Source organism: Columba livia, chromosome 27 (genome assembly GCF_036013475.1).
Source record: "Columba livia isolate bColLiv1 breed racing homer chromosome 27, bColLiv1.pat.W.v2, whole genome shotgun sequence".
Classification (NCBI taxonomy): domain Eukaryota; kingdom Metazoa; phylum Chordata; class Aves; order Columbiformes; family Columbidae; genus Columba; species Columba livia.
In genome coordinates this window covers 4109178-4130892 of record NC_088628.1, presented here as the reverse complement: position 1 = coordinate 4130892, position 21715 = coordinate 4109178, and the positions used below count along the sequence as shown (strand labels likewise).

Sequence of the window (21715 nt, the reverse complement as noted above, 5' to 3'; positions counted from 1 at the left end):
TAAGGATGCTCTGGGAATGGGGAAATATTAAAATATCTCTGAATTTAAACCTCTCTGGCCCAGATTTTCGCTCCCCCCCCCCGCCTCTCTTCCCAAATAAGACCACGAAACCCTCTCAAACCATTGCCATCTTTTACACAGACAAAGCAAAGCCACAGCGGAGGCTCTGGCTCCTGCGGACAGGCTCCTCGCAGCCCTGCAGGGTGCTGCGTGGCCTCACCGCTGTTTCGGCAGGGACACGGTGGCTTTCGCAGGCTCTCTCTGTTCCTTTCACAGGCGATCTCAGAGGACACAGAGCTCCTTCCAGAGCAGGAGTGTGGCATATAGTACTTATCATGTCTTGGTCCTTGGGGAGGTCTGTGTTGATGCTGTCTTGTGCCTTTGGCTTTAGCGTGGATTACTCAGCCTGCCAAGGCAGAATTAGATAAGATGTTTGCTCATCGGCACAGCTAAAATACAGTTGTCTCTATTCAGCTCCATCTTCAGAGACGTCTGTGAGCCAGGGGATGGAGTTTGCATGCTGGGAGTGAGCAACTGCTTGAGAAAGGGCATCCTGAGTTGTCTGGGGGCTCAGGGACATCTCAAAGGACATGGAAGGGTCCCTGGGTCTGGCAGCAAGTGGAGGAGCAAGTTGAGAAGGGAAAGAGTGTGGGGAAATCTGAAAAATTGGGAATGGAGGAACATGAGGACCCATGGGGAACTGAGAGAAAGAAAGGGATGTCCCAGAGCGGGGGTGAGGAATCAGAGAGGGGGAAAGAGGGGACACAGCAAGGGGGCAGGAGGGGATGCCCCGGTGCTGGATGCTTATGTGGAATCACTGCCCAGCACTTGGCAAAGGGGCTACAGCAGTGGGTCCCTCTGCACCTACCGTAAATCTCAACGTCATCATAGATGTCAGTGTCCCTGCGAGGAAAAAGACAGGGTGCTGTGAGCAGTCTGATCTCCCATGTCCCCAGCACCTCCTGACGCTGAGGAGAGGCCCAGCTCCTGCTGCCACCTCTGTCCCGTCCGTCCTAACGTGTCTACGGGCTCTGCTGTCACCGTGCAGCCCCGTTCGCCTCCTCACAGCCTCGTGCTCTCCCCACAGAGAACGGATCCTCCAGCGTGGGGTGTGCTTGACTCTGGCCCCTCTCATGTTGCACATGGACGGTGGCCCCATCCTGGGCTGCCAGGAGCCACAGACCCGGCTACGCAGAGGGCCAGCACCGGCCCGTCGTGCTGTGCCACCGGCAGCACCTGAACAGTGTCTGGCAGGTCCCACGTGAAGTACCACAGCTTGGGGAGGGCTCGCAGCACCCCGGGAAGTGGCTCCCAGCGCCAGAACCTCCTGACACCAGAAATGGCAGATTCCCCACCCAGGGTAACGAGCCGCTGTTACGCTCATGGTCACCACCTGGGTTGGATGGGTTTGAGTCTGCACCCAATGGTCAGGGCCGGTTTGGTGCTGGGCAGTTGCTACAGGTTGTGGAGTGGGGAGGAAGGGGCTGAGGACGCGGTACTCACAGGTGGAGCATCACGGCCCGGGGCACGTAGCCATCTGCAACAGAGCAAGGAAGAGCATGTCAGGTTGGCCAGGAGTCGGGAGGTGAGCGAGGTCTCACCCCAGCACCTGCCCCTGCCCAGGGCAGGAGGTTTTAGCAACATTTCGCTTCCCCGTGGAGCACTGGGGGCAAGGAGGAGCCCGGGTGTGGGAAGCTGAGCTGGACCCTCAGCAGGGAATGAGCCCACCAGGGAAGAGCCTCATCCCAGTCTCTCTGCCTGCGGAACCTGCAGCACATTCCACCTGAGCGTCCGTCAGTGCAAACCTGGCTGTGGAGTCTGACGTGCCAGGCTGGTGGCCAAGAGGCTCCAGGAACCACAAAGGCTTTTGGCAGAGGGATGTGACAGCCCAGCAAACAGCAGAAGTGCTGGTGCCGAGCAGGAGGAAGAGCAGGATGTTTGTGCAAAGAGACGTGGGAACGTTTGAGACCCAAGGTAGGTGTCAGGTCTGTCTAACGGCAATGGGATGTTTCCTGCTGTCTCCTGGGGTGTGTGTGCACAAAGAAGCTTATTCCCAAACTGTGTGTGCTGTGATCCCCGCTGCAGACAAAGCATCAGACCCCACAGACTTACATCTCCTCTGGCTGTTTCGGCAGAGGATTTGCTCCTGATTTGTAAACTGAATGACATCAAGGATTTCTCCACGTCTCAGTGGCAGGTTCTTCCCTCCACCCCTCTTCTCCGTTGCTGCAGGGTCAACCATCATCTGAGTCAGGACGTTGATGCTTCCTTCAAACTGGAACACAAACAGCAGCGCTGCAGCGCGGCAGCCAGCCCAGGGGAGCAAGAGCCAGGCAGCACCAACCGCTCTCCCTTCTTGGAAAAAGCAGATCCCTCTTTATCCAAGTGGTCTGTGGGACTGGTCTGATCTGGGGATGTTTCAGTGGGGGACAGGGCAGGTGTGACCTGGGCTGGTCTCTGCGGAGCACAGCTCCTCCCTGGGAGGTGAGGGCGAGCTCAGAGGGATGAGCAATCACTCCTTGCTGCATACCTTGAATTTCTTCTGAAACTCCCTGTCTGCCTTCTCTTCTTTCTTGCATTCCTTGAGTGTCATTGGCTTCGTCTTCCGGGGGACCTGGGCTTGTCTGCAGAGTCATTGTGAGTCATGGGGGAGCTCAGGGGCCACCACCCTCTGCTCCTTTCCCTTCCCCTTCCCCTTTCTCTTCCCTTTCCCCTTCCCCTTCCTCTTTCCCTTCCCCTTCCCCTCCCAATTCCCCCCTGGCTGCTGCCCCATCATGTTTCCCTGCCCAGCTCTCCCCAGCACCCCAAGGTCTCTCCCTCCGGGGCTGCCGAGGCTCTCAGGCAGGGTTCAAACCCGCTGCTGCTTGTGTTCTCCACCATGGACATTTCTATTGCGAGCCCAGCAGAGACCATTAAACCACCAGCTTTGTCAAAGCAGCAAGGAGCCCTGACCATTTTGGGACCCTTAGAGTAAAAACCCCTGTTACCTCTGTGTAGCAGCCAGCAAGGCAACCCTGTTAGAGGCTTGACCAGCATCTCCACCTGCAAAACCAAACCCGGGAGAGCTGCTGCCGTGAGGCTGCTGTAGGGTGTACACACCCGCTGAGACAGCACACAAGTCCGAAACAGCAGCAGGAGCTTTTTCCTCCTGGGACCAAACGCTGAGTTTGCGTCCCGAGCACAGAGGGGATCGGGGTTTCCCATTTACAGGGCAGCACAGAAACCCATCATGGGAGCAGTGTGCTCAGCACGGGCTCCACCGCCCACGGCTCGGGGGGCCTGGGGCTCCCTGAGCTGCTGCACTCACCCCAAGCAGCATCCCAGCCCCTCCTGTACCCACCTCCGCCGGGGCGAGGATGTGCTGGTGGCTGGGACACGGGGGGCAGCAGAAAGCCTTGGCCTCTCCTAAGCAGCCCAATGGGCTCCACGTCGTCATAGATCTCTTCATCCCTGCGATGAGGCAGACAGCGATTAGGACGCCCTGTTGCAGTGACAGCACTGGGGACCAAGGCTGCCAGGAGGCGGGTGGGCAATGGGTGGGTGCGCAGAGCGGGACAGCAGCTCTGTGCCACACGCCAGCAGCTCTTTGCAAGGCTTGGTGACACGGCACGACGGCAGAGGGGCGCGATGGCAGCGGCTGGAGCTGCGCGGTAACGCAGCCCATGGAGGACGGTGCTCTGCACAAGGTGCCGTCCCACGCTGGGCTCCAGGAGCGGGCAGGGAAACACACGGACACTCTTACTGTTCCATCTCGTGCCCTCGCCACCAGGCTGGGAAAACCTGAAAACCACCTTGAATAAAACTGCTGCCTCGGTCCTTACCCCGTGTCACTGGGAGCACCCTGTGGTGGTGACCGCGCCAGGGCTGACACAGCATGGCCTGGTTTCACATAACCTGTGGTAGAAACAGGAATGGGAGGCAGCAGCAAGGGTTATTTCACATTTTCTCCTTGAATCTATCACCCACCCAGAGGGTCAGAGCTGCCCTGGGCCACATTCAGTGCAGAGGGATGCAGGGACATAAAACTGACTGCACATTTAGGTCCAGTGAGGAGTTTCTGCTTCATGGCCCATCTGGAGATTTTCTTTCGTCCCAGCAGGCTGGGGCACAGCTCATCGGGGAGCTCACCGGAGAGCTTTAATATGGATTTTCCCATCTTATATCCCTAATGTCACCTTCTCCCTGGATCAGTGATGAAAGGGGAGGGGAAGAGGCCAAAATGGGTGTTTTGTGTGTGGCAAAAACCCTGAACTCCAGATCTGTACCAAAGTCAGGGCAAACGCTGGGACCAGTCCTATTCAATATATTCATCAATGATTTGGACGAGGGAATAGAGTGACTGTCACAAGTTTGCTGGTGACACCGAGCTGGGAGCAGTGGGTGACACTGGAAGCTGTGCTGCCATCAGAGACCTGGACAGGCTGGAGAGCTGGGCAGGGAAAAATGTAATGAAATAGAACAAGGGCAAGTGTAGAGTCTTGAATCTGGGCAGAACAACCCCAGGTTCCAGTGTAAGCTGGGAATGACCTATTAGAGAGCAGCGTAGGGGAAAGGGACCTGGGGGTCCTGGGGACAGCAGGGTGACCATGAGCCAGCACTGGCCCTTGTGGCCAGGAAGCCAATGGTACCTGGGGTGGGTTAGAAGGGGGTGGTCAGTAGGTCAGAGAGGTTCTCCTGCCCCTCTGCTCTGCCCTGGGGAGACCACACCTGGAATCTTGTGTCCAGCTGTGGCCCCTCAGTTCCAGCAGGACAGGGAACTGCTGGAGAGAGTCCAGCGCAGCCACCAAGATGCTGGAGGGAGTGGAGCATCTCCCGTGTGAGGAAAGGCTGAGGGAGCTGGGGCTCTGGAGCTGGACAAGAGGACACTGAGGGGGGACTCATTCCTGGGGATCAATATGGAAAGGGGGAGTGTCAGGAGGATGGAGCCAGGCTCTTCTGGTGACAACCAGGGACAGGACAAGGGGCAATGGATACAAACTGGAACACAGGAGGTTCCACTTGAATATGAGAAGAAATTTGTTTGGGGTGAGGGTGGCAGAGCCTGGCCCAGGCTGCCCAGGGGGTTGTGGAGTCTCCTTCTGTGCAGACATTCCAACCCGCCTGGACACCTTCCTGTGTAACCTCATCTGGGTGTTCCTGCTCCATGGGGGGATTGCACTGGATGAGCTTTCCAGGGCCCTTCAACCCCTGACATTCTGGGATTCTGTGGTTCTATGATCTCCATGTGCTCAGGAACATCATCAGGCAGAACGTGCTGCTGCAACCGGTATGATCACCAGCACACCCGCATCCCCGATAGGATCTCATTGTTCTTGTCACCGGCCTGGTCAACCAGACCAACCGAAAACCAGCACAAAGATCGGTGGTAGAACACCACAGCTCTGACGGGTTATTGTACCAAGTAATGTGCAATCATATACCAGGCTCTAAAAATTCTAAGATTGCCCTGAAAATTAACAAAAATACCCAAATCAGGGTGGGGGTGTAATTCCAGATGTTCGAACTTGCCTCAGTACCTGTGAGACAAATAAATATTTGAAAACTACTGGTTTGTAGGACATATGGAGAGCAGATGACTCCCTCCTCTGTCAGGGCCATGGCCACTCTCAGTGGGTGAGCATCTCCCGGCACAACGGCACGGCCGGGCCTGACAGTGGCCTCAGAGTGCTAACACAATAATTACATCTCATAATAACACCCTAAACCAGCTAGGCTTTGCAATTCTCATAGGGAAGGGAAGAGAGGCTCTCCTCCCACAGCTGTCTTCCACCCCACAGCTGTGGCATTAACTGGTTAATTAAGAACCGTCCTTTAAATGGGCTGGTGAACCAGAACTTTGAGTTGAGGAAGAAACAGGATTTGAATTGAGTTTCATTACCCAGAGTATGGAAGAGCAGAGTGGCAGTGTTTAGAAACCAACAAATCCACACAGATCTGGCAGGTCACTGGGGAGCCTGCAGGGCTCACGCTGAATGGAGAACCACCATGTCCAAGAGGCACCGAGCCCTGTGCCCCATGGTGAGGAGGAACACCGAGCCAGCACCGTGGTCCTGTGGCCATAGCTCTGGCTGTGCCTGGGGAGTCTCGGTGGCTCCCTCAGGCTTGGAGGCAGATGGTGTTGCAGGCAACATGCTGCAGCTTCAGAGAGTCTCTGCCACTCGGCCAAAGTACTTCTTGCCCATGGGATGGAGACCAGCTCTGCTTCCCACCAGTCAGGCTTAGAATCATCGAATAGTTTGTGTTGAAGGGACCATCCCAGCTCCCCAGTGCCCCCCCTGCCATGAGCAGGGACATCCTCACCAGCTCAGGTTGCTCAGAGCCCCGTCCAGCCTGGCCTGGGATGTCTCCAGGGATGGTTCATCTACCCCCTCTCTGGCCAACCTGGGCCAGGCTCTCACCACCCGCAGGGCAACAATTCCTTCCTCATGTCCAGACTGAATCTCCCTCCTTTAGTCTAAAACCATCACCCCTTGTCCTATCACAACAGGCTCTGCTCAAAAGTCTGTCCCCATCTTTCTTATCATCCCCTTTTAAGTCTGGAAAGGCCGTAATAAGGTCTCTGTGGAGCTTCTCTTCTGCAGCTGAACATCCCAACTCTCTCAGCTTGTCTGCTCTTACAGCCACTCAAGGGTGGGCTGGTTGGAAGGGACATCTGAAGCGTCACCCAACGTGCTGCTCAGTGCAGGGTTAGACTCAGAGCAGGTTGTTCAGGGCCTCATCCACGTGACAAATGAAGATCTCCAAGGATGGAGACACCCGTCTCCCCGGTGCCTGCTGCAGGGCTGCACCACCTGCACAGGGGAGACATTTCCCCTCGAGCAGCTCACGCCTGTCACCTCCAGTCCTGATCCCAGGCACCTCTAGGAAGAGCCTGGCTCCATCTCCTCCTCCTGTCGGGGGGCTGTGGGCAGTGAGCGGATCTCGCCTTCGCCTGCTCTCCTCCCGGACAAACCAGCCTGGGTCTCAGCCTCTTTCCCCATGTGCTCCAGCCCCCGACCACCTCAGTGCCCTGCCCTGGGCTCACTCCAGTTTGTCAGCGTCCCTCATGGCATTGACTCCAACCCTGCACCCTACAAGCACCCCAGAGCCTGATTCCTGTCCCCAGCCAGGGACAGCACTTAGTGCCCTTCACCTCTTCACCCTCTGTCCTTCTCTCTCTCTCCTTTCCAATGCCCCTTTGGCATTACCAGCCCGCACCTCTTCATCAGCCCCCCCGATATTTCCATCTCCCAGGAGCTCCAGACTCTGACTAAGGAGATTTTCCTCCCTGAATGAGCAGCTGCCTTCACTGGGGGACTTGCAGGCACGTGGCCCTACCTGGTTGAGCGCTCCTTGGGGGCTCCGTGGCAGGATGGATGAGCTTCCCAGCACCAAACTTCTCCAGATCCACAACAGGCGGGCGCCTGGGCTTGGCCGGCCTCGCTCCCAGCACCTTGACGTGTGGCAAAGGCTTCCTGCGAGGCAGAGATGGGTGTCCTGTCCTGTGGGGGCTCCCCGCTGCATCCAGGGAGGCTGTGACAGCTGTGCCTTTGGCAGGAACCACCGGAGCACCCTTGTCTTTGGCGAGTGGCCATGGCTGCTGGGCTGGGTTTCTCTGGGGACGGTTGGAGGTGGCTCCCCCCTCCTTGTTCGATGTGTCTCCACCTCCTGGCTTTGCAGGGGCCGGGTGGCAGCTGGTGTCTTGAGGAATCCCCTTCTTCAGTCGCACCATCCAGCCCGGGGTCTCACAGGCGGGCTGAGGAGGCGAATGCTGTCCCACACTCGGACCTTTGCTGTGAGATGGAGAAGCTCTGCTGAAGTCCACCCTCCTGCTGCGGGGATGCTCGGGAGGAGGTTCGCCCTTGGAGCCCGGCGCGGGGGTCTGTCCCGGCTCTGTCGCAGGGGATGCTGCAGAGCGACTCTCCCACCAGCCACCCCCTTCAGGAGGGTCTTTCCTCTTGCCCTGAAGCTTTGCCTGTAGGTGCCTCACCATAGCCTCTTTCCCCTCCAGATGCGCCTGTGACCATTAAGAAAAGCTGCAGTTAGAACACCATGGAGGACAACAAGCCAAAGCATCCCCTGGGGAATGCTGTATTCCTTCACCATGGCCTGACACTAAGCTGCCTCCACAAAGTGTGTTCTTTGCTCAAAGCGGTCCTGGAATGTGCCTGTACCACGTTGGGAACAGGTCCCACCACCTTGAGGGCACCTAGGAGCGGTTTCATAGAGTATTTTGGTCTGATCCACCCTTTTTCCACTGCCAGGGACCATCAAAACAGAGGGATGGGGTGGGGGATTATACCCTATTAGTAGCAAAGCTCCTGAGGGCAGAATTTGAGATCTAGAGACTATCCAGAGCTCAGATGGGAGCGACCTGCCTTGGCCTGGTCCTGATTCCCATGAGGTCCATGGTGAACTCAGGGCATGCATGGAATCATAAAATCATTTAGGTTGGAAAAGACCTTTAAGATCATCCAGTTGGGCAAGAGTTGGTGGACAAGACCACACAGAGCTGTCAGCATCCCCCCCGGGAGGAAAACCCAGACAGTGCTGCTGAAAACCACCCTGCCAAAGCCTGCGTGCAGAAAAACGAAGAGGCCAAGAGGCAGCAGATCTGCCCCACTTTTCTGACCAGTGTGTTTCCTGTGCAGCTCACACCGTGCACATGTGAACTGGGCCACGCCGGCCCCAGCGCAGAGCTGGGCTTCCTGAATGACCAAAAAGCACCTTTTTCTGAAGCCTCCAGAGAAAAGCTGCCAGGAGGAGTCTGGGTGACTTTGGGAAGAGTGCCAGGTGTGGGGTACCGCACCAAAGTCAGCTGGGATGGCATAAGGCTTTTCCTAAGCTTCTCAGATGGACCCTCAGGGAGGGCTCTTCCCCCCTTGTCCCCTTGTCCCTGGACCACGGTGCCCCTTTGCACCGGAGCTGTCCGCTCCACTCGCCCTTAGCAAGCCGCAGGCTTTGATTTTGAAGTTCTCCTCCCCCTGGGATTTCAATTCGGGTTTGTGCTTGTGTAATTGTTTTCTTTCACAACAGCAGGGCTAGTGTGCAAAGAAGCTAGCGCAATATTTTTTTACATAAGTGCCCCACGCAGTCACCCCCGTTTCACCCATAAATGCTGCAAACGTGGCACTCTGAGCGGAGCCTGTGGTAGAGCAGCATCAATTTGCAGTTTCCTGCAGACCAGGCAGTGGGGCTCTTACCCAAACTAGTGAAAAAAGCAACTTTGTCCAGATTTCTAAACATGTCACCAGGATTTTGGCACCTGAATGATTCAGAGGTTTGTAACCATCAATTTTGGAGCCATTCCACAAGCTGGGACTTGCACAGAGCTCCCGGGTCCCCCCGTGGGATGCAGCACCACTGTCACCATGATCAGTGCCAGCCTTTTCAATACATTTGGCACTGGTGGGTGCTCTCCTGGACTCAGTGGCAGAGTGTGGCCTCCGCCCTTCATAGACTTTACACACAGCCCAACGTCACCCAGTAAATCTTGCGTTTGCCCCAGGAGCTGGTCAGAGACCTCTGAAGCTCCTGCCAGCTCAGACGTACAGGACTTTGTCTTCCAGTAGAAGCGAGGGTCTCGGCAGGATCCAGCCCCTCGCAAGGACACCACTGCACTCTTCCCAAGCAGGAGACACAGCTCCGCTCCCCGTGCCCCGTCCCCAGGTCCAGCACAGCCCAGCTCTAGTCCTTACTCACCATTTTCCATCAGCAGACACTTTCCTGCGCGCTCACCTCCTGCTGGGAGGCATCTGAGCAGAAGGACTTGTGCAAGGCAAAGCTCTTTGAAGTTGTTCTCCCTTGAAACGAGAAGCTCTTTCCTAACGGTTGCTGAGAAGCTCTCTGCAATGCCAGGAAGTCGCTGTCGCCTGAGTGTGAAGCAGCATGAGGAGGAGGAGGCGAAGGAGGAGGAGGAGGAAGAGGAGGAGCAGCTCTTGGTGCACCACTACCTTGGCTCTGCTGCTGGTGGGAAGCTTGAAGCGCACCAAGCCCTGCTGCCCACAGGACGGCTCATCCAGAAAAAAGCCTGGAGCTCACGGAGCAACTTCGGGATGTGAATGACAAGCTGCTGTGAGGACCAGGAATGCGGGTTATGTCCTCACCTGATGGTGGCCAACGTGAACTCGCTGCAGGTCACGTCTTCAGAGCCCCGCGGGATCTGCAGAGAGTGGAGGCGATTTGCAGGGGTCACCCAGCAAAGCCAGCTCTGCGGGAGCAAAGGAGGGTTGAGGGGCTGCGGCTTTCCAGTGTGTCCAAAACACGGGAGGTTTTCCCACTGAAGAGCCGAGCTGCAGCGGGAAGCAGGGGAAGTGCTCTGCGTGGCGTGGCGCCCGGTTGGGCCATCTCCATGTTGAAACATCTGGGTTTCACCACTTATTGCCCCAGAGGCAGGAAAGGTCTCAGAGGCTGAGTCAGGTCCTGTGGCTGGGATGCTCTGACCGGCCCCGGGGCAGCACTGATGTCCCTGCCCGGGGTGGCACATCCCTCCAGTCCTTTGGGAAGGTGTCCCACCTGCAGTGCCCACGGCAGCTCCTGCCCGTGGGTGGTGTTACGGGTAAGATGGTGTGTCCAGGATGTGGGGAAGGCTGAGAGGGGCCCGTGGTGGCCAAGGGCGGTGGCCCCGGGGGATCTGTGGAGGGTGGTAGGTGCTCAAAGGGGACACTGGAGGGTTTGATCCCAGCAGCTGGGGCTGGGACAGAGAGGGGGTGTCAGGTTGCACACTGGGCCATGGGGAACTGATGCGGGGGCACAGGGCAGGGACAGACATGTCCCCAGAGGTGGGTCCCCAGCACCACCTGCCCTGCTGCTCCGGAGTTGCTGCCACGGGCTGGGCTGGGGGGAGAACCTGCAGAGCCGTGTCTGGGGGACAAGGGGTGACGGGGAGGACCCAGGAGCCATCTCTGAGGAGGACAGGGGTGACAGGCGTTGAGGGGAATGGGGGCGGCAGGGAGGCACACGGGCCGTGTTCGGTGGGATGAGGGTGCCGGGAAGCTCAAGGGCCATGTCTGGGCCGATGAAGAGCTCAAAGCCCGTGTTGGGGACAGCGGGGACCAACCCCCGCTCCGCGGGCAGCCCCGCTCCGGACCCGCCGCTCCGCGGGCTCCGGCCCCGCCGGGCGGAGACTCCGCAGCTGCCGGGCCCTCCCCGGCCCTCCCGTTCCCCCCGCGCAGGCGCGGCCCTGGGCGCGGGATGGCGGCGGCGGCGCCGGTCCCTGTGCCGGTGGTGGAGGCGGCGGGGCCGGGCGAGGAGGCGGCGGGCGCGGGGCCGCAATGCCCGGGGCCGGCCCGCCTGGCGCGGCTGCCGCTGGCGCGGGTGAAGGCGCTGGTGAAGGCGGACCCGGACGTCAGCCTGGCCAGCCAGGAGGCCGTGTTCGTCCTGGCGCGGGCCACGGTGAGCGGCGCCGCGCGGCCGGCGCGGGGGCCGGGGCGGCTGCGGGGCTGAGCGGCCCCGGGCTGAGCGGGCGCTCGGGGAGCTGCGGCCCCTGGGGCTGCGCTCGATGTCTGTGGGACGTGGGGCTGCTCGCTCGGCGTCTTCTAAGGGGCTTTTTTTTCTGTGTGGGGGTTTGAGGGGTTTCCTCCCCCAGCTCCCCCAGCAGTGCCGCGGCCAGCAGCGGGCAGAGCTGCCCGGGACAGCTGGGCACCCGAGCCCTCCCGGGGGAAGCGGGGCGGTCACCCCGGTCCTCACCCCGTCACCCCCATCCCGCCGCGGGGGCCGCGTTTGCCGCCGCTCGGCGCCGTCGGCAGAGAGCCGCCGGAGACAGCGCGGCCCTGGGCCCTGCTCTCCGCAGCCCGTCCGCCTGGCCCGGTGCGGCAGGGAAGTGCCGCGGCGCTGTGTCTGCCCGGCGGCTCCACGCCCGCTCCGCTGGGTTTCCAGCTCGCCCTGATGCGCGTCGATAGTTTGCGATGTGCACATGAGAGCAAAGCGTGACCGGGAGTTTTCCTCCTGTGGAAGGTGTCTCCTGTTGCACAGCGGAGGTGTGTTCGGAAGGGCTTCGGCTCTGTGAATGCATCCCGTATGCAGCCGCTGGGCTCTCCCTTTTGGCATCTCCTGGGCCCGCTGCAGCTGAGGAACCTGCCGGGAGGCACGGGGGGACAGTCGGGCTCCATCCTCTTCATTCACTGGGCGCAGGACACGTTTCCTTCTTCCGGAGGTGCCCGGGAGCAGTTCGTCTTCCAGACGTGTTCAGAGGAACCATCTCTGTCCAGTACACTCAGCCTTCTCTCTTCCCTTGTTACTTCCCATGTGCATCACCGCCCAACAATTTCATTTGTTATTTTCAGAGCTACTTACTGGGAAGGGGAAATTTTCAGATGGAGATTCTGGTTTCTTCCTGAAGGGTCATAGCACCTTTCCTTTTGTCAGGATATTCTCTATTCCGTCTCTCATCCCCTGTGTGAAACTGTCTTGTTTTGTTTGCAGGAGTTGTTTGTTGAAACCATAGCCAAAGACGCCTATGTGTATGCTCAGCAAGGAAAGAGGAAAACCCTGCAGAGAAAAGACCTGGGTACGAGCGCGTGTTCTGTGCTGTCCTGAGCTGATTGTTCCTCGGATGGGGGATTCTGCCCACCCTGGGGTGATCAATCAATAGGTGCTTCTCTTGCTTTCTCTGGAGATCAGAGAAAAAAACCCTACTAAATATTACGCTAATAATTTCACACACCAGCTCCAAAACAGGTCAGCCTCTTTGAAACTGGTGACTGTGCTGTGGTATCAATTCAAATTTGGCTGTTTGAAGCAGATGCAAATATGGAGTGTGTCTATCTGTGTTAATTGTCTTCAATTTGCTTTGCAGACAATGCCATTGAAGCTATTGATGAATTCGCTTTTTTGGAAGGTGAGTCTCTACCTGGTTTCACTTGGTTTCAATATTTTGTGTAATTTTCTTGGGAGAGAAGGAACATAATCATTTGCAGAGCCCTCTGTTTCCACATCTCTAATAACCCATAGTGTAACTTGTTGTGTCCCTCTCTGAGAGGTAAAACACAGATCAGGTGGAGCCTGACACATACATTAGCTACATTTGGTTTTGCTTGTGTGTGATTTGTGTAAACTTTAAAAAGTCACTGCGTATTCCTTTGGCGAATCGTAAACAAGTTTCATTTATTCACATCGTTGCATTTCTGATTCCTGAGACTATATTCTTTTTCGTTTAATGTTTAGGAACTCTGGACTGAGCTGAACAGAGACGGAGACAGAGACCGAAGAGATGGACGTGGGCTGGAAAATAGGATGTTGAGAGTTCGAAAATAGTTCCTAGAATCGTCACCCTGAAATGGCAACCGTAATATTTTGTATAAAGTTCAAGTTGTTGTAAGTTCGTTATTTAAAATGCATATTTTTCCATGAGGTTCTGTACGTTGGCGGCGCAGGCCGCTCTCCGGCGTGGCGGTGACGCGGGGCCGCTCAGCGCAGCCATCCCGGCCCCTCCGGCGCCCCACAGAGCGGGACCGGCTGGGCTCACACGGGGGATGTTTTTTAGTGGGAATGTATTTGTCTTTGTACGCGTTTGTTTCTTGGCCAAACACAATTAAATTTATTTTTATTTCTTTTGTCACACGGCTGTCCTGATTTCTGCTCCGTGCTGCTGGGCTGGAGGGGATGGTGCCCCTGCAGCACTGCGGTGAACGGCGCAGTTTGCCTGATGCCTTCTGACAGCACTGTGCTTTTGCTAAGTTGTCTCCTCAAGGCACCTACCCCAGTGAAGCCCAGGAGCTGTGTATGAGCTCCAGGGAGACTTGGCTTGTTCCCAGGGGTGTCCGGCTTCCCTAAATTCCTGTGATTGCTGCACCTGTAAGTAATTACAGAATCCAAGAATGTCAGGGGTTGAAGGGCCCTGGAAAGCTCATCCAGTGCAATCCCCCCATGGAGCAGGAACACCCAGATGAGGTTACACAGGAAGGTGTCCAGGCGGGTTGGAATGTCTGCACAGAAGGAGACTCCACAACCCCCTGGGCAGCCTGGGCCAGGCTCTGCCACCCTCACCCCAAACAAGTTTCTTCTCATATTCAAGTGGAGCCTCCTGTGTTCCAGTTTGCACCCATTGCCCCTTGTCCTGTCACTGGTTGTCACCAGAAGAGCCTGGCTCCATCCTCCTGACACTCCCCCTTTCCATATTGATCCCCATGAATGAGTCCCCCCTCAGTGTCCTCTTGTCCAGCTCCAGAGCCCCAGCTCCCTCAGCCTTTCCTCACACAGGAGATGCTCCACTCCATCATCTTTGTGCCTTTAATTGTAGTCAAAAAAACCAAAACAACCAACCCAGCAACCTCTCCAGCAGACATGAATTTCCATCTGTGGGTTTGGCCCCTTGGTTTCCAGGGGTCAGGACAGGATCTTCCATCAGTCATCAACAGGTGAGCGCCAGCACCCACGGCACTCGCAGGGCTGGGGGCTGGTAGTTCTCATTTCCTTGTTGCCCTGAAGGGCACAGCTGCACGGGTTTTGAAGGATCCACCTGAGCCCCCAGGCAGCGCTTCGGGCCCAGAAGCGAACGGTTTTGGCCAAATCGCCTTCACGGGGCGGGGGCAGCGGGGAAGCCAAGAGGCGACGCCAGGTCTGAGGCCTCAGTCGGGTCCAGGCTGTGTCTGGAGGCCTTTTCCTGCCTGAAGAACCATGATTTTGTGATGAATATCTGGCCTTGGAAGTGCTTGTCATTCCCGTGTCACGTGTCACTCATCGGGGGGACTAGAAGGAGCCCGTGCTTTTGGGGACACAGCGACGCTCCACGTGTCCCAGGACGTTGCCTGGAGTCCCGTCTGCACCAGGATGACGAACCCTGGGAGGGGACAGGAGCCAGCTCTGCCTGCTGCTGCGTGTCCTGAGGCTGGACCTGGGAACACCCTTGTTGTCCCTTGTTCCACCATTGTCACCGCTGTGGCACTGCTGGTGCAGCATCCCCAGGGGGGCAGGTCCACAGTCGTCCCGCAGCGCTGTCATCACGCCGACCCTCCAGGTGAGGAGGTGAAACGGGGGCTGTTCAGCCAGCTGGTTGTAACAGGTTTGGGGGAATAAACAGCAAGAACACCAACCTGCTGATGAAAGCTGTGCTGAAAACAGACCCCACTGAGTTTTCATTCTGATGCCCTTTTCGTGTTGGCATCAGTGAACTACACTGATGTTTCAAAAATCACTTGGCAATGGAAAGTCCAAACTAAATTGTTCCAGATGCGTCAAAACCTTCCAGTGGTTTGTCCTGAACCTTGTGAGTTCACACATAAAATAACCCGAGAGTCACGTCAGTGAAGATGAACTGATCTGTTTTTATCAGAATGGAAAGTCCTGCTGAAATGATCACAAGTGCCTGATAAAGTCAGTTCTACTGGAATTCGTTGATGTCATTTTATTGGTATTTCTGCATCTAAACCCATCCCGTTGAAACCTTCCCGGCAGCTCCTGTGACACAGCGGCCACTAGAGAGGGACAGAGACCAGCGCCAGTCCTGACATGGGGCTGAACAGCAGCCAAGGGGCCGGGAGCCAGACGGGTGACAGGGAACCCAGAGCTGCCGGGGCTCTGCCGTGCCCGCACAGGCCCCTGTCCAAGGGTTTTGATTGCGGGGTGTCAATAAAACCCTGGCAGATGTATTTTAACCTCTTCACCCCCCTTCAGCCCCCCCCTCTTCCCCCTTCGCACTCAGCACAGGTGATCAGGAGGGAAAGAGGACAGAGAGGAGAGAGCTGGAAAAATTAACAATGTTTTACTAATGCTACTAATAAGAATAGAGAAAATAATACAAAATATACAAAACCAATCTTGAAAGTCTCAGCAACTGCAGAGCCAGCACCCGAAGTCCTGGACTGGACTCTGCAGCCAACCGGAGCTGGATTCAGTCTGTCACTGGCCTCAGTTCCCAGGGACGACTCACAAGGTCTTCTCCTAATGTCACCATAAGGAAAGAGGGACGAGATCCTTGTGATCTCCCACTTTTATATGAAATATCACATGAATGGGATGTTATACACAGTTGGTCAGTTTCTTGGTCACCTGTTTCTTGTTGTCCCTCTCACGAGATGTCCATCCACGCTTATCAATAACCTCTCATTCCATTGCTATGTTACCAAAACATGCATCTGGTTCTCCAGGAAAATGCAGCTGATATGAAGCTCCAGCTGACAGGCAAATTCACTAAAAGAGAAACTTGTTTTTTAACAAACCCAGGACAGCCCCGCGCAGCCCTGCGCATCGGGCACCGAAACCAGAGCTGCCGGGCTCTGCCGTGTCCGCGCAGCCCTGCGCATCGTGTACGTCGTGCTCTGCACCGCACGGCCGGTGGAAAAGAAAATTAGGCAGCGTGAAGTGCTTTTTTCCAGAAGTGGCAGAATCAGCATTTACTTCCAGACGTGTGACCAGCAGGTGCTGGATGAGTTTGTCCCCAGGGTGGTTAATGGACCGGGGCTCATTCAGTGACAATGGCCCAGGGCTGGGAAATGTGGACTCGCCCCAGGCTTTGCCTCCGCCCCGGGGCAGGTCTTGGCACTTTCCTTCTGGCTTTTCCCTGTGAAGTCAGGCTGACACCTCCAGTGTCATGTTAAAGACTGGGAGCACCAGAGGAGGGGGGGCTGGAGAAGGATGTTCAGATCTCACCCCGTAGTACCGGCCTCCAGAAATGGGGTGTCCCCCTCTCAAGGCAGCCCGGGGAGATTTGCTCTCAGAAGACACTTTTCCCTGCCCAGAAATCCCAGCCCCACCCTGGAAAACAGAAATCATCTCCTCCAGGAGCTGGTGACGGAGCCGGGGGGGCAGGAAACTCTCAGAACCATTTTAAAGCCTGGAACCAAACCCAAACCATGAAGGACCTGCACTAAGGGCTGGATCAGGGCAAAACTAGGTCCTATTTAGAGCCCAGACCCAGACTGACTTACTATCAACTTAGCCATCCCTCTTCCCCTCCTCTAGCTCATGCAACCAAGTTTTTAATCCTAATTTACTTGGTGAGGGAGAGAAAAAGCAGCAGGTTTAGCAGATAAACTGTTTCTCTGTATGCAGAATGTACGCTCAGACAGAGCCAGGGTGATCTGTGCCCGTTTCCTTCCCCTGGGACGTGAGTTGTTGCTGGAGGAGCCTCTGAGCGCCCCCCTGGGTCAGCGGGACCTTCTGGTGCCCACGGGCCTGGGGGTGACACGGACGTGGCCCTTTGGTGTCCCTCCAGCGCTCCCCTGCTCTGTGCCTGGCTGTCCCAACAGGCTGCCTGTCTCAAATCTGAACGTAACGTGTGTGTTTGTTTATCCTGGGATTTTTTCATTGAATTAAAGCTTGAACAGGGAAGGAAAAGGCAAAGCAAGACTCGGTCCTGTGCCCCCAGAACCACGGCCACCACCTGCCTCCTCTTTCCTGCCTCTGTCCCCACTCCCGCACAGCTGCGCACCTTTCCTCCCCGCCTGCCCAGCCTCCCCTGTCCCGTGGGGCAGGGGGCAGATGTGACACCTCCTGCTGGGGCGGGAGATGCTGCCCCGTTGCCCCGGCCCCGAACGGCTCCTCTGCTGGCCCGGGGAGCTGAGAGCCCGGCCACACAAACCCTGGGGACACGTCTCTAGAGGAGCCGGTGACACCCGCTCCAGCGCCCTGGCTAATCCAGACAGAAATCTGAATGAGTGAACGATAAATGACGTTCCCCAGCTCCACGGTGTGAGAACATGTCACCGCAAAAAGCGCTGTCATTAATATTTTATGTTCAAAGACCTTTTATTCTCAAAGAGAAGTGTAACAGCTTGGGCTGCCTCCCTAGAGATGGGGAGATAGAGGAACAAAACCTGCTGCTGAGGCCCTGAGCTGGTGCAGGAACAAGCCCCAAACTCTCAGCTTGGACCTTCACACCAACACCAGCACTTCCCACGCTGGGTGCCGGAGGTGACACGGTCTGTCCCACATGCACACCCGGGGTCAGATGCTTCAATGGCCTCAGATGCACCCCCAGATTAAATTTATTTCTTGTTTCCTTGCAGATGGACTTTTCTGAGTGCCCACGAAGTTCAGCTCAGGTCAGAAACCCGCAGGGAGGGGACGTCATTCAGACACGGGAGAACTGAGAAATGAAGGAAAAGTGCTACCACCAGGTGGAATATATTATGAGATAGCGCGCAGCTCTGTGGGACACGGGGGGAACGGCTGCGGGTTGGTTTTCCCAGCTTGGCCTCCCCCGTGGTAGCATCACCCGGGCAGAGCTCAGCACATCCTGGCCACAAAAACGTCTCACATTTGTATTATGCTATAAAATGCATTTGTGTATGCATCAGTGCCATGAAGTAACAAACGGCCTTTTCTTTGGGGTGAGGATTTATTTTAAAAATACTTAAAGGAGCAGTGAGATATTAATTTTAAAAATATTTAATCATCAAGTATGTCTTGAGCTCAGTTCAATGGAGACTCTGCTCTCTACTTCACCACAGCTTTTGTGAACACAGAGCTCTGACTCAAAAAACACACTCGTGCCGCCCAAAATACTTCTCCTTATAGGCTTTGCCTGGCTGCTGCCCTTTCTGGAGGGTTCAGCTGAGGATGGAGGGTGATGGAGGGCACAGTGATGGGGGCTGGCCTCCTTGGGTGTCCCCAGCAAGGTGCTGCAGGGGATTTTCATACCTTTGTTTTGCAAATCTTTGCAGGAAATTGATGTGGGAAGGTGCTTGGGCAGCTGCTCCTCGGGGCATCCCCGCTCCTTAGGTAAGCACAGCTGCGGGACCGCACAGCTGCACACCCAGCGCTGTCCCCACTCCTGCACAGCTGTTCACACAGCGCTGTTCCCACTCCTGCACGGCTGCGCACCCAGAGCTGTCCCCACTCCGGCACAGCTGCACTCCTAGCACTGTCCCCACTCCGGCACAGCTGCACTCCCAACACTGTCCCCACTCCCGCACAGCTGCACACCCAGAGCTGTCCCCACTTCCGCACAGCTGCACACCCAGAGCTGTCCCCACTCCGGCACAGCTGCATTCCCAGCTCTGTCCCCACTCCCGCACAGCTGCACACCCAGAGATGTCCCCACTCCGGCACAGCTGCACACCCAGCACTGTCCCCACTCCCGCACAGCTGCACACCCAGAGCTGTCCCCACTCCGGCACAGCTGCACTCCCAACACTGTCCCCACTCCCGCACAGCTGCACACCCAGAGCTGTCCCCACTTCCGCACAGCTGCACACCCAGAGATGTCCCCACTCCGGCACAGCTGCACACCCAGCACTGTCCCCACTCCCGCACAGCTGCACACCCAGCGCTGTCCCCACTCCGGCACAGCTGCACACCCAGCGCTGTCCCCACTCCTGCACGGCTGCGCACCCAGTGCTGTCCCCACTCCGGGCAGGAGCTTGTTTTTTGGTGGCACCCACCGCTGTGTGTCACCACGCAGGGGCACAGCTGAAGCCCTCGCTTCAAGGGATAACCATCACCTGCTGATGATGATGCCAACTTGGGCCTGTTGGGCAGCTGCTTATAGAGCTTGTGGTCCCTGTGACAGCAGACACGGGTGGGAAGGGGGTCCTGGAAAGCACCGTTCCTGCGACGGGGTGGGACGAGGAGGAGGGGGATGCTCGGGGACAGGATTGGTCCAGACAGTTGTTTCAGGGCAGGGGGACAGCACTGTGTGTCACTTGCAGACACAAAAACATGGCAAACGCTAAGGGGAGCAAATCAAACCACAAGGACAGAACTAATCCCGGCTTTGCACAGAGAGTTCACCCCATTGCGCAGGAGCAAGGAATCGATGCTGCCGGGACGAAGCTGCCTCCCTTCTCCCGCCTTTTCCAGCTGCTGGACCGTGGGGCCCAGGGGACAGAGGAACTTTGTGTCTGACTGCAGGGAGTCACCGGGAGGAGAGAAATGTCTGGTTTGACACTAGGTGCCTTCGGCCACCGCGTCCCTCACCGGGCTGATGTTCGGAGCCGCCGAGAGCACGTCCGCACCCTCATGTCCATCCGGCAGCGCAAGTGCCGGGGGTAGTGGGGCCGGAGCTGCAGGTGGGCTCCTGCGAGACCCCCGCCAGACTGTCTGTACTGTGTGTAAATGAGAGAAGGCTATTTTTTTTGAATAAAAGCTGCTTTACACAGCGCTTGTATAAATGAACCCTCTACAAAATATTTTGCGGCTTGTAAAATAAACATCACGGGCAATTTGCAGCTCCTTGGGTTTCGGTGCAGCGCCCCAGCCCCTCGCTCGGGAGCATCCCAGGGGATGTGACCATCTGGCAGGACCGGGGCTGCGGACACAGCTGCTCCCGTTTACAAAATGTGGAGCAGGAGCTGGAGGGGAGAGGGAAGCGGGCACGTGGGAACAGGGATGTCCCCTCTGCGGCAGCCCCGGGCTGCCCGGCCCTGTCCCACAGGGTGTTTCGCTGTGGCTTGAGAGCCGGGAATGGGAAGGGAAGGAGCCAGAGGATATGAATAGTTTCCTCTATCGATTAACTCAAGCCTGTCATTACCGCCCTGCCTGTTCTGGAAAACCAATAGCCCTTTTGCCCACCATGCGCTGGGTTAGAATAATTATAGATGCCAGCTGGGCGAGCAGCCTTTGGCCGGGCTGGGGCTGCTGCTCGGTCCCTGCCAGCAGAGACAGACGGACGGTGCTGGTTCCTGTCCTGCACCTTCCCTGCCCCGTGCCAAGCTGCTTGCAGAGCCCATACCCGCAGGGCTCATTCCCGGGGGTTTCCCCGCTCTCTGTAAGATCTAAAGGCTTTCCTAACCCTGCTCTTTTTGTCTGATGCACTGGTGGGTATTGTATAACGCTATTTTCTTCTGTTCAGTCGCATGGCATTAAAACTAATGGTAAATGTATAGAGTCCAAGCATAGTGTCACCATGTCCGCCTTCACCAACCCAATTTCTTTGGGACTTCGGAGTAAGAGCAAAGAAATTGGCCTTTGTCACATAATCCAGAGTCTGTAGGTTTCTCATGCTGTTTCATTAATATCGAGCATTCAGGAATTAGCAGCAAATGCCTTTTAATCCCCAGGATGCCAGTTTCTGCGGGTGTTGCATGGGTGACACGCAGCCTGGGCTGTCCCTGCATGAAGGGTCCCTGAGCACCCACCCTGCATGCTCAACAGGGACATGGGATGTGGACACCAGTGTGACACTGAGTCTCCCAGCGCTCCGGGCAGTGGCTGTGGTGCCGGACAGTGTGAGCTGCAGGACGGGGATGGGACAGGGCTGGGAGGGCAACGGGAGGGGGATGGGATGGGATGGGACGGGGATAGGATGGGAATGGGGATGAGGATGGGACGGGGATGGGATGGGATGGGATGGGATGGGTTGGGATGGGATGGGATGGGATGGGATGGGGATGGGATGGGGATGGGATAGGGATGGGATGGGATGGGAAGGGACCGGATGGGATGGGATGGGGATGGGATGGGGATGGGGATGGGATAGGGATGGGATGGGATGGGATGGGATGGGATGGGATGGGATGGGGATGGGATGGGGATGGGATGGGGATGGGATGGGATGAGGATGGGATGGGATGGGATGGGATGGGATGGGATGGGATGGGATGGGGATGGGATGGGGATGGGATGAGGATGGGACAGGGATGGGATGGGAAGGGACGGGATGGGATGGGATGGGATGAGGATGGGATGGGATGGGATGGGATGGGATGGGATGGGATGGGATGGGATGGGATGGGGATGGGATGAGGATGGGACAGCTGGGCTCTGGAGCAGCTACATTCCTCCACACAAAGGTCCTTCTGTTTGTCCCATTAGTGCCATCATTAAAAACCTGTTAGTCTCCTACGGAGAGCAAACG

The 21715-nt window shown here is 56.9% G+C and overlaps 2 protein-coding genes across 2 annotated transcripts; one reads left to right on the top strand and one right to left on the bottom strand.

Moving 5' to 3' along the window:
* Positions 1-118: 118 nt before the first annotated feature.
* PRAM1 (PML-RARA regulated adaptor molecule 1) lies at positions 119-10381 on the bottom strand. The gene is made up of 10 exons (XM_021285356.2): positions 9682-10381; positions 7318-7996; positions 3822-3894; positions 3341-3450; positions 2988-3042; positions 2531-2624; positions 2113-2275; positions 1504-1537; positions 869-903; positions 119-406 (listed from the first exon to the last, which is right to left on the bottom strand). The coding sequence occupies exons 1-10, from the start codon at positions 9682-9684 to the stop codon at positions 402-404; spliced, it is 1251 nt and encodes a 416-aa protein (XP_021141031.1). The 5' UTR covers positions 9685-10381; the 3' UTR covers positions 119-401.
* Positions 10382-11141: 760 nt separating this feature from the next.
* Positions 11142-13537, top strand: POLE4 (DNA polymerase epsilon 4, accessory subunit). The gene is made up of 4 exons (XM_065042374.1): positions 11142-11373; positions 12403-12487; positions 12776-12817; positions 13144-13537. The coding sequence occupies exons 1-4, from the start codon at positions 11173-11175 to the stop codon at positions 13155-13157; spliced, it is 342 nt and encodes a 113-aa protein (XP_064898446.1). The 5' UTR covers positions 11142-11172; the 3' UTR covers positions 13158-13537.
* Positions 13538-21715: the final 8178 nt, after the last annotated feature.